At 40.5% G+C, this 12,330-nt stretch overlaps 1 protein-coding gene across 1 annotated transcript in view; it reads left to right on the top strand.

The window, feature by feature from the left end:
• SYNJ2 (synaptojanin 2) overlaps positions 1-12,330 on the top strand; it is a 724,073-nt gene that overhangs the window by 120,646 nt on the left and 591,097 nt on the right. Inside the window, exon 2 of the mRNA XM_078649121.1 lies at positions 833-919. Within this exon, the coding sequence (XP_078505247.1) occupies positions 833-919 (87 nt within the window). The remainder of the gene's footprint in view (positions 1-832; positions 920-12,330) is intronic.

Genomic DNA, 12,330 nt, shown 5'->3' on the forward strand with positions numbered 1-12,330 from the left:
TTTTAGTTTTTTGTCTACTTTGAGTTTGAATCAATCATATCTGTAATGAAATCAATATCGCACAGCATGCCTAGCCCATGCAGCAGTTTAGGATATTTTTTTTACCTTTGTGATTTTGTGCTAGAGATATGTATAATTACTTCCTAAAATGATTTGATTGTTTCACTATAATAAGTGGCACAGCTTTGTGACACTGGTCTATGGTGAGCTCTCAGTAATCTAGATGAGAAAGCATGCAGAAGAGAGAGGTTTCCAGTGAGACATCACTAATGAGAACAAGCCTTGTTTACATAGATCCTAGCGGAAAACGATAAACATTGCACGATCCTTTAATGATAACCCTTTATTGTGTGCGTAGGCTGCCTTTCCTTCTCCTGGAAACTCAGTAACCTTTCTGGTCATTTTCTTAAGACCGCTGTCTTTCGTCAATCACAGAATTAGCATTTTTTCTTTAGCAGTTTCAGTAAGAAAGTATGCTGTTGTACCTAATTTCTAAGAGAACTTTGACTTTCACCAGGATACCTTAGATGTGTTACTGTCCCTTTCCCACACCGAAAGGTGGAATAACATGGGAATCCGAATTGGTAGGGTTGATAAAGCGTCTCTGGAATAATACTAGTGATACCGTGTCAATAAAACACTGTGTTAGTCTAAAAGGGTCAGGTAACCAATTTTTAGAGACATTTGGCAACCTATAACAAATTAGAATAGGGGAAATGAGATCTGCATGCATCAAAGCTTTTCCCATGGGATGCTGGACTAATTGGAGAATTTGTTAGATAGGAAGTAATGTTGAATGCACACTGATATGCCCTTCTGTTTTTTCTTCCAGCTCCTGAGGAAGGCGAGGCAATTAAAGGTCAATATGACAAGCATCAAGCGGCATATGGATGCCTCGGGGAACTAAGGTTAAAGTCTGGTAAGTTACAGTGTTGCTGTACTCAGACTCCTGTGCTGACTTATGAACATGTGGGCAATGGCAGGATTTAGGGTCCCCTGCAAAGGCAACGTTGCTAAAGGTTGCTTAACCCTCCTTATAACAAACATATTTTTATCCCTCTGGAATGCTTAAATGGGTAAAACCATAGGATCTGGGAAATGTAGCTTTTTTGTAATTCTGTCTTCTGTGCTGACACTAAGATGATTTTGTGTGTTTGTATATATTAGGGGGAATATACGACATGGTAAATGTATGAACTTTTATTACATTTTAAACTGTAGATGAAAGTCGAAACATGCTCTTAAACCAATATTTGATTATTCCGCTATTAATTTCAGTATTTTATAACATGCCAATATACAGCTTTTTATGCTTTTTACTGCTCCAGGGGTACATTTCAGTGTGAGATTAATGAGATAAGGATAGTTATTGGTCTAACCACTGAAAGAGATGGAACAAAATATCGCAGCTTCCCTGTGAGCGTCAATTCTCCTCTCCCATAAACTTGTAAAAAATGGCCATTACCAGCAATGGAGTGATATCCCTGAGCATGTAAAAAATGCAGAATTTGGGATTTGAGAAGTGCCCTACCTCCATATGTCACCTTAATGCCCTGCTTAAATTCTCTATCCGACCCCAAACACATCACCACTGTGGCCGAAGCCACCTAGACCTAAGATGCGTTCTCCCCTCTTGGAGCACCATCAGTGAGCAACGCGACCTTGCTATCCAGCACAACATCTTTATCCTTTGTACCCAAAGTTGGAGGATAATGACGCCTGCTCCTTCCACCTGAAACTAATCACTGTGTCACAGACCACCTGCATAGGAGAAATGGAAACCAGGTGGAAAAAAAATGGCGAGTCTACTGCTGCACCTATTAAATTGCAGCTCCTGAGATGAATGACTGCACAGTATCTTTCCTCGACAGACCAAATTCAGCCATTTCCGCCACCAAATTCCCGACTTATCTATTGAACTGTTCCAGCCATGCTGATAATAGTGCATCTTCCTTAATGAGGCTATTCACCACCACTATACACGAGGACAGTGAAAACAAATAAGGCTGGTAAAACAATCAATGCCCTTTCCAGAAAACTTCCTGTGACAGACAGCTAGAGTGCAGTAACAGATGACAACAACATCCACATGCATGGCGCTCTTGTATTGTTTGGTCCAGATTTCCAGTGTTCTTTTGGCCCCACTAGTGCATGTATGTTCTTGTGCTTCTATAAAATGACTAGTGTTATCTATCTAACTGTAGTTGCTGATTTGACCTCCTGCCTTTTCTGCCCTGGAAAGTGGAACATCATTTGTTCGTTACAAATGAACATTTAAACAGCTTCTTAAGCTGACCATACATATATGTGAATTGCCATCATATTGTTTTCCCTACTCCAGTGCCGTAATACCTCTGGTTAGGCCTGTGCATTTAAAAAACCTGTTTATGCTAACCCAACTTGTCCAGGCACATGAACCTCTATTTGTACTCAATTTTTGATGCCTAGGTTCACCCTACTGAAATCTCCAATTCCAAACTCACCAGTTGGAGACGAAATAGACCACAATCTTAGCTTGAAAGTTATCCTGAAGAAATTGCTGGCAGTTCACAGAAATGCACAGAGCATGAAAACAAAACATGGATTTAATGCAGGTGGAAATAGCAGAATCTGGAAGGATTTAAGAGATCCAACCCTCAATCTGTCAGGTGGAAACTAGTGTGAGCAGTGGCGTAGGGTGGGTTGCCGGTGCCCGGGGCAACATTTTAAAAGAAAGTATTGCGCTTTCTAACCCCTGCACCATTCGCTCAGGGAGTGCTAAAATGCCACTGGTAAGGGAGATGCAATACATTCTTTTAAAATTTTGCACCCCTAAGAATTTTGCACCGGGGGCAACTACCCCTGCGGATCCCCACAGCCCCACGTAACGCCCCGGAGTGTGAGTAAGCTGAGGGACAATAGAACACAGCATTGCATGAGGACTGAGCTAACATACAAAAATTTCCAGAAATCTCAATGTGAAATCAGTGATTTAGAGGACGGAAACGGAAGAGGCAAACACAAACTCTTTGGTCCTCCAAAACAATCTGTGGAGGAGGCTTATTTCTGCTCTAAATTCCTAGATGCGGTTTCCTGCTCCAAATTCCTTGAGGAATGCATCCCAAATGCCTTGAGGAATAATTTTCTCAAGAGTAATTGAAATTGATAGAGTACATTGCGTTCCTTCTCACAAGTTGAATAAGGTTGAACAATGTCCATGAGTTCAAACCCATTTAAGATGCGAGTGCCCTGATCAACTATGGGGATACAACAGCTTCTGACTTGGTAATGGTACACGTCGGCGATGCCCCCTTGCTCCCCTCTTATTCTTACTTGCTGTAGATACTTCATTATGTATGCTTGATAACACAGCAGATATTTCTGACATTAGTTTGATCTTGCACATCTGCAAAACGGCAGAATAAGCAACTGATATCCTAGTCTTTTCTTCAGATGCCCACAGCTCCATTCATAGATTAATATTTCGTGTCATTTGGCTAGCCCAAGACAAAATGGAAGTGCTTCTGCTAAGTCCGCTATGTCTCCCAGATATTATAAAGACCAAGGGCTCCAACTGCATCCTCAATGCATCAAATATTTCGGAATATGGGTCTCCACCAATTTACATTATGTGGTTAAATACAACTGAAAACATATACTTGCTAAACTAAAGATCTATTAGAGATATGGCTTCCAAAGAATGTCTTGTGGTGGGGAAGACTGGAGACCTTAACAATAATGATTACCACTATTGTGAATTTCTTGACAAACATGTTACTGATAAGCTTATCTATGGACTTATTGACCTCTTTTGATAAATGGGTATTGATATTTATTTTATGAATAGCAAAAAAGCTAACATTTCACTTAAATGAGAACTGGGAAAGTCCTTGCATGGATGCAGTTTGCATAAATGGTTTATTACACATCTGTCAAGTCTTTCTTTGGTTCTCCAACTTCCCTGGTAGAGCTGGAGGTTAAGAGAGAACTGATGTACCCAATTTTGTTTTCAACCCTCACCATAGATACCAGCCCTGTGGCTCATTGCACACTCATTCGACAGGACACCGCCCAAGCCCTGTTGTTGTAACACTTAAAAAATAAATAATAACGTCTATTACTCCAACCTAATGTCAGTATGGCAGAATAAAAGAAGTAAGATCGAAAGCAACATCGCCTCTGTCCTGATTGGGTAAATAAATGCATCTCTTCAGTTTTGAAACTGCATGGCAAATACACACTTCCGAATACTGATTGTTATAATTTCTTAATGCTTAGAAATGTATATTGAAATTAGGATGATTAAACCTTCTCACACTCCTGCCTGGCCTTCCAGAGACCCTAAAAACAAGTACAGCAGAACATATGGCAGTTAGGGTATATACACTCCTAAGCTTCTCGAATCCCAGAGTCCTTACCTTACTGCACTACAGACCAAATGGGAGTTGCAACTATACATCCCTCAGCAGACATAGATTGCCTCAAGAGGGTTCCACTCTAATCGATTCCAACCCATTTGCATTCAAAATGATTCTTTCCTAGGCACAGTGCAGATACCGACCAATAACCAGGGTAGAACAACCAGGGTTTGGACTCCTAATCAGTAAGGCAGAGCCACACAATGAGAACAAAACCATAGAAAGCCAGTACTGATAATTAGTTTCACTTAATTTCAATAGAGTCACCTAGACCTAAACAGACGTGACCTTTTAGTTTTTTGAATTCTCAGTTTTTTATTTTTCAAAATTAATTAAACCATAAATTTATTTGTATGGGTTTTTAACATTTTTGTCATAATTACACAAAAAAAGTACAATCAACAACAATTATCGCATCCTTCCAATTTCCATAAAAAATACAGGCACACTGTCACACTCTAGTTCACACACTATGTGCAACAAAAACACTCATTCATCCGAACACCCTAACAATTTAAGGTTCAACATGAACACATTTGTTGAGAAATAACAAGACCTAAGGTGCATAGTTTACATAATTCTTGTCAAAATCGAGGAACAATTACAATAATTGAAAACACTCAATAGGTCAAAAAAACAGGTCGACTAGTTTCGAACACTTTAAATTTATCTGGTGTTCTCCTCAGGACCAAAAACCTCATTTAATTTTAATAGATCAACCGATCTATTTGTCTATTGCGGACTTTATTCAGGATTCTTATCCGCACGGGTCACGCAATAGTGCCGGAGAGCCTAGCCTGTATGCTAGAAAATTTCGAAGAGTTCTCTGTGGAGCCTTAAACCAAGACGCAGCTCCCCCTCGAGCACCGTGAAATGAATCACATTAACTTTGCTCTCTAAAAGACGGGGCAGCGGTCTTTTTCTTATCTGAGTTATCTTCACCTCAAGTAGTGTGGGCGACAGCTTCAATAACCAGTGCTTAATAAACACCCTCCAGGCTATTTTTACTGAGCCTAATTCCAAGTGATAAGAGTTGAAATTGTGGATAAAAATAAAGGCGGCTTGGCTCATATTCAATTTAGTTGTTCAGTATGTCCTGCTGGTATTGGAAAGGTTTTCAAACTGTATAGACAAAATATTTAACATTCACTGGACATTAGCTGTGGCCCTTCACATATTCATGGCTTCATGGCAGGGCCTATGCCCGTCCTATGTGACTCCAACTTACTGATGCTAGACCTCATGCTCACTAGAACCATGAAACAATATCCAAAATAGAAATAATCAATATAATGCTTAAAACATTTGTTGTGGGCTTGACTCGCGTTCACATGTGATGCTGACAATGCCCTACTATGCACCACAGATGCCACCCTTCAACTTCCACCTCTCTGGCATCATTTAGACTACTATCTCCAAAAGACAGACCCACCAAAACAAGGACCTCTTTGTTTAACTCCATGGCTGCCCTTAGAACATATAGAAAATGCATAGAAATCTTGGCAGCGAAAGGGTGAATATTAAGCTCCATCCATGATATATTAATTGTATCCCCCTACTTGTCAGATTGCACAAGTATATCCTTATATCCCTTCTTCAGACACCTGATGCTTAGTGACATGCTTTGTATATTTGCTTTACCTTTTATATTGGTTACCTCTTTTTGTCAGTATAATGAAGGTAATTTCTATTTCACACAATGCTGCAGAATAATACCTTGTACAGTATGTCTCTGATTTCCCTTCCACATGCTCCCACGCAGGATTGTATTGTATTGTATTTGGTATTTATTAAGCTCATATATCACCCATAGGTCTCCTAGCGCTAGCTAATACTCAAAAACCGGGAGGACGGGGTGACAGTGCTAGAATAGCCAGGTTTTAAGGGTTCTGCTGAATTCCTTGTGATCGATTTCCAATCGGAGATGTAGAGGCGATGTGTTCCATATTTCAGGAGCAATTCTAGAAAAGGATCTACCACCGTTTCTGATTGTGCAGACCTTAGGTACCGTTAGGAGGTGTTTTCTGCTGAGTTCTTACTGGTTGGTGTTTTGTCAGTTTTTTAGCTAGATATTGCGGTCCTTTATTATTGAGGGTTTTGTGTACCAGACAGCGGAATTTGAAATTAATCGGCTTTCTGATGGGGAGCCAGTGGAGGGTCTTTAGACTGGGCGCTGAGGGTGATCGGGGGGGGGGGAGGTTTAGGACCAGCCTGGCTGCAGTATTTTGCAGACCTGGAGCTTTGCTAGATGCTCTTCATTTATGGATGCAAGCTGTGAGTTTCCGTAGTCCAAGCGACTAATGATTAGTCCCTGTACCAGGGGTATGTGGGAGTATAAAGGAATCCACTTGAAGATTTTTCTAAGACTGCACATTAGACCATAGCTAGTGCAGACTATATTACTAATATGGTCCGACATGGAGAGTTTGTTATCTATTATCACTCCACGGTTGTGGGCGGTTGTCTTTGGTGGGGGGGCAGGGTTCCAGAGAGGGGGGCCACCAGTCGTTGATCCATAGTTTCTGTGCATCACTAAAGAGCATGATTTCTGTTTTGCTTTCATTGAGTAGAAGATGGTTGTTTGTCATCCAGTCATTTATGGCCATCATGCAGTGTTTGAATCTTTGTTTAGTGTTGGTGGGGTCGGGTCCTAGGGTGATTAGTAATTGCGTGTCATCCACGTATGACACTGTTTGAAAGCCATGGGCTTTGATTATCTTGGCTAAGGGGGACACATACAAGTTAAAAAGTGTGGGGTTTAAGATGGATCCCTGTGGGAAACCCTTGTCATTTGGCTGGCTCTTGGAGGAAAAGTCTCCTATTTGGACTTTGGATGATCGGTCCATCGGGTAGCCCTTGAGCCAGTTCAGTACGGAGCCCTCAACACTTAACTCCCATAGGCGATCCAGGAGGATGGCATGAGAGATGGTGTTGAAAGCAGCCGATAGGTCAAGTAAGACCAGTATGGCGATTGTCTGGCATCAAAAGAGAGCCTGATGTTATCAACCATCTCTAATAAGGCAGTTTTGGTGCTGTGGAATGCCCTAAACCCCGACTGAGATGGGTCAAGCAGGTTATTGCTTTCCAGGTGTTTAGATAGTTGACTTATTGACCAATGATTCCATGATTTTATCAAACAGGGGTAGGAGGGAGATTGGTCGGTAGTTGGAGAGCTGTTTGGGGTCGGCGGTCGGCTTTTTCAGGATGGGTCCGACTATGGCCTCTTTCCAGAGTGAAGGTACCGTGGATTGCGATAGCGAATGATTAAAGATTTTGGTCCGGTTGGGGAGGAGGGCAGGTCCAATTTTAGATAGGATTAATTCTAGCCCTACAAATGCAACATCTGCTATCATGTGATGTGTATTTTCCTTTAGTTTTTCCCATTTTTTTCGATTCTTGTTCACAATTTATTTGTATTTCTTATTTAGTTCAATAAGCAGGTTCAGAGATCATATAATTGTGGCTCTCCCAATGCCACATGGATGAGCCAAAGACAGGATGCGACTACTGGATAAATGGATTGCCTTTGCTTTGTTTGTTTATACAACCCTGACTGTTCCACTTCTATGTAGTGGAAGATGCCAAGTGTACAGAAAGTTTGCTGTAGCAGAATTTCTGAGGGGCAAAACATTAATTTCTGCATATGAAATTCGTCTCAGCGGTCAGAATTGTAGTAAATCCGATTTTTTTTCTATTGGGTAAAATGGTGCAATCTGCACTTGTCTACTCGTAATCCAAGTTCTATTACTGTTATACGATATTTATTCCAGGAAGTACCATCTACATATTTCTCTCTGCTTGGTTGAGGAGTGTGACACTATAGTACCTCTCGTTTAATTAATGTTACCCAATATCGCACTTGTGCCAAGGATCGTTCAGCTCCTCCCTTTTTGAGTCCATGGAATATTATAGCAATGTATTGTGTTAGCAGAATATGCTGTATGTACTGTTCAACCATTGCATCTTTGTGGGAGAACAAAACCAATTGTACCTTCAGAGCAGCCTAATAATGCCAACAATATTAAAACCAATTCAAGAATGAAAAGTTGTGAAAAACAAAAGCTACCAAAACTAGCTTATCATGCCCATGGTGCTTCCAAATATTTGCCTTTCTGTATCTGGTGTCTTTGGTGATTTAGCTTCTGTTGTGTGTCCCTGGTGAAAGGGGGTTCCTAACATTGGAGAAGGTGTTAAGAGACATGCAGGGTATCTTCAAAGAATGGACGACCCATAGCTACCCCTCTTCATATCTGCTCATTGTTCCACACAACTACAGAACAGCAATTAGCAAATCCCCCCACGCCTCCCCGACACAATAATTCCTTTTACTTTACCGCACCTAACTGGTGTAGTTGAGAAATGGATAAACCCAAGAATTATGACCCAACTTATGGTGCCTTCTGTTTATTTTAATGTGTCAACAATTACTTTGATGCGAGTTTGGTGCTGGCTTGAGGTGAAAGATAGCTTACTTACAGCTTGTACATTTAGCTTTACCCTGATGTCGCTGTCATCATGATCTCATTCACTGGGATTGCTGTAGTTGGTCTGGATCACAGGTGATTCTCCCTGTTAGCTGGCGTCAGTCAATACATTCCTGACAAATTGTAATTGTATTTATATAGTGCTTACTACCCCAGACAAGGCGTTGAAGCCCTTTATGACGATTAGCACGCTACCTAAGGAACCCACCTTTAGTGGTTAATCTAGTGGTTGTTGTGATTAGTTATGTGCTCCCATGCCAGCCTTAAGAATTAATGTCACATTGCACAAGATGGGGCCAGTGATTTTTTGAAAAAGTTATATCACAGTATACAAGATGTTAATATAGTGTATATGATGCATTTGTTATGCGTCATATCTCACATTGGCAATGCTTTTCTGATTCTTATTTGGGGTCTTTCTTCGTGTAATATAATCTACAGCCTTCTTATGAGCAAACAGTAGATCTGTCTCCATATATGTGTGTGTGAGTAATACCCGAGTGTGCATACCATAAATGTGTAGCTCGTGTAAGTCTCATCAGCTAATGTTACGGTGTAATGTCTGTGCGTAGTCACCTAATCGGATGAGGTTATTTAACTTTTCCAATTAAACACTAACTATAATGCTGCTGTTAGATAAATACATCCCAAAAGTCTCAACATTCCAAACACAGGTTTCAATACTTTTGCTAGCAAAGTGCTTTCTAATTGTTAGCATCTTCGTTTGCTTCCCAACAAAGTGAACAAAAGGAGTGGCCGCACTACCATATACAGCTAAGGTACATGACTTAAACAGGCATATTTTTGGCTTACTGATCATTTTGGAAACCTGGTACCTTTCCAAGTTTTGCATTTTACTTTTGTCCTGTTTTTTAAATCAAAATTTAAGGTAGTCCTTCTCTAAAGTGTCCATATATAAAGCTCCCTCTATCCTCTTACTTTTTAACTTCATCTTTGTTCTTATCTCCAGTTTCATCCTTATCTCAACTTTCCTCCTTGCCCCAGCTCCTCTGAACTAACCAACAAACCCTACCTATTGACCAGCAAGTTGATTCCTTTCCTCAGCTGCCCCTTCCTCCTTAAAGAATCATTGACTGATGCCTTGATCAGTGAACTTGTTTTCTCAGTAGGTCTTTGTACGCAACCATGTTTTAAAGATCCACTAGTCCGGTCAAAGTCCTTGGTTTCTGCTCCCTTCTAAAATAACTTCTACCAAAATACCATCAAAAGGGCTAGTTCAACCTATAGCCATAAAAGACCAACATTATTTGTCAGCAATAGACCATCTGGAAGTAAACTGATCTATGTGCTCCTAAAAGCAGGACTATTCAAACACGTGGTCATGTTGTCAGTTTTTCGCTTTAAGTAAGGTTCGAACTTCAACTGCAGCAGGCGATTTTTGCTCTTTTTTTGCAACATGGTGAAACAATTTCACCATCTGTTTTAAAGATGTAGTAAGTGGAAAACAGCTGTTTCTTTGATCGGGACTTTTCTTTTTAAATGTTGCTGGGCTTACTGTGCTTGTTGTTTCCAAGAAATTATGGTAGGCGGTGTTGTTCTTCATGCATATGCTGCAATTTTACATCTTTTACTACCGGCCAATGGGGTTTTAGGAAGGGGGCTTTTATAATGTCTAAAAACATGTTTAACTCTAAAATACAGTTGTGTTTCATTCTCGAGGTTATTTTTTTGTAATTGAATAGCTGTTGCACATTTGTTAGGAATGGATTAAATGGCGTTCAATGTGACGTGAAAAGAAAATGTAAAGCTAAAATTAGAGAGGGATGGCTAAGTGAAAATTAAAAACACTTGCATCAGGCAGAAAGAGAAAGTATTGTGAAGAGCTTTCCTAACAGGCACGTGACGGAACAGTTAAACCTACGCCGTGCTTGTATCAAAACCTAATGCACTTTAAGGTAAACTTTCTGAAAAAAAGTATTGCACTTTTAGAGTTCCCACTTGCACGTAAGGGAGTGCCTTAAAAAAATGCTCGTCTTAAACCCTTTAATACGGAAGTGTAGTGTGTCTTAATTTAGGATACCATTAGTGCTTGCTATGTTTAAAAAATGTGCTGGGACCCAGTGGCAGATTAAACACTGTGGAGGTTCCTAGGCAGCCGAAATTTCGGACCCCCTCGCAAATTATCTCCTAATACGTTTTTCTATTACCAACCAACAATTTCAGTAAACCAATTTCATTACACAAAACTGAACATTAACAATTATGAATGTTATTAGACAAAAAATGATTGAAAACAATTTAAGAAAGCTTGATTTTAATTTTCTTTCAAGGTATCATCTATATTATTTTGATCCGTTGTCGTGGGGCTCACCGCTTTCTCTTTTTCGGGTTGTTTCCCTCTCTTTCTCTATCCTCTTTTCTGCGTTTCACTCACTGCTCAGTCAAACTGTGAAAAAGAACAATACGTCCAGATTTCTAAAAAATGTGTGCTTGTGCAACCCACCTGCAATTACTGGCACCGATTATTCACAGGCGCTCCAGCCCACCGCATAGCATATCAACCCAACTTCTAATCTGCTTCTCTGCACCTGAAGCAACCCACGCCACAGCATACATTTGGAGAGACACGTATGTGTAGAAAGTACTCTGCCACTCAATAGAATGCAGCTGCTGTCCTGATGGATTATTTTTAAATGGGGGACATCACACACCTTTAAAAAAAAAACTAAATTATGCATGCCTACCCTCCTCTTTGACTGAGTCCCTATGCTAACATAGGCCTTATCTTATCAAACTGCCCATTTGCAAGGTGTGTTCATGTATTTTCCGCCCACTGTCCTCTCCCTCTCCTGTACATTGTTGCAGGTGGGATTTCTTGAATGTGCCACTGTTGAGCTCTCTCTAATATTGCGTGATTCCTATATGCTGCATACTGTGTTTTACTTTCCTGATTCTACTCTATGCTGGTGGTCATCTCCTATCATTCATGGGTTCTTATGGGGCGATGGCCACGTCTGTATCGCTCCATGTAAAACTTTAAATAAAGTTGTTGAAAGAATGATGAGGCCATCGTATTTTTTAGAAAAATATGCCCTTCTGCGTGAAACATTAGGTAAAAGTAGATTAAACACATTTCTTGCCAAGCTTTCATGTTTTAGAGGGTTGCTTAATCACGTGGGATGTCTCCTCCTCGGCACACACCAAAGACTTCTAGCTGTAGCCAGTTGTTGCATGCTCAGGGTAGGGCAGAGCCCAAGGCTGAAGGTGGAGGCCGCTGGGTGGCTGGATCGGCCTGTCAATCACTATTGATGACCAAGACACATTAGCAAGGTTGGTTGTGGCATTTTGGACATTCAAAAAAGCACATTCTGGACAGGTCTATTTCTGTATAAAAACAAAATACTAAAGAATAGTTGTGAAAATATTTTAAATGAGTGGGGCTGCATACCATCAAATTGACCCTTTACAACAAAAAGTAGGCACCCCAC

This window comes from Lissotriton helveticus, chromosome 6 (assembly GCF_964261635.1).
Source record: "Lissotriton helveticus chromosome 6, aLisHel1.1, whole genome shotgun sequence".
NCBI lineage: Eukaryota > Metazoa > Chordata > Amphibia > Caudata > Salamandridae > Lissotriton > Lissotriton helveticus.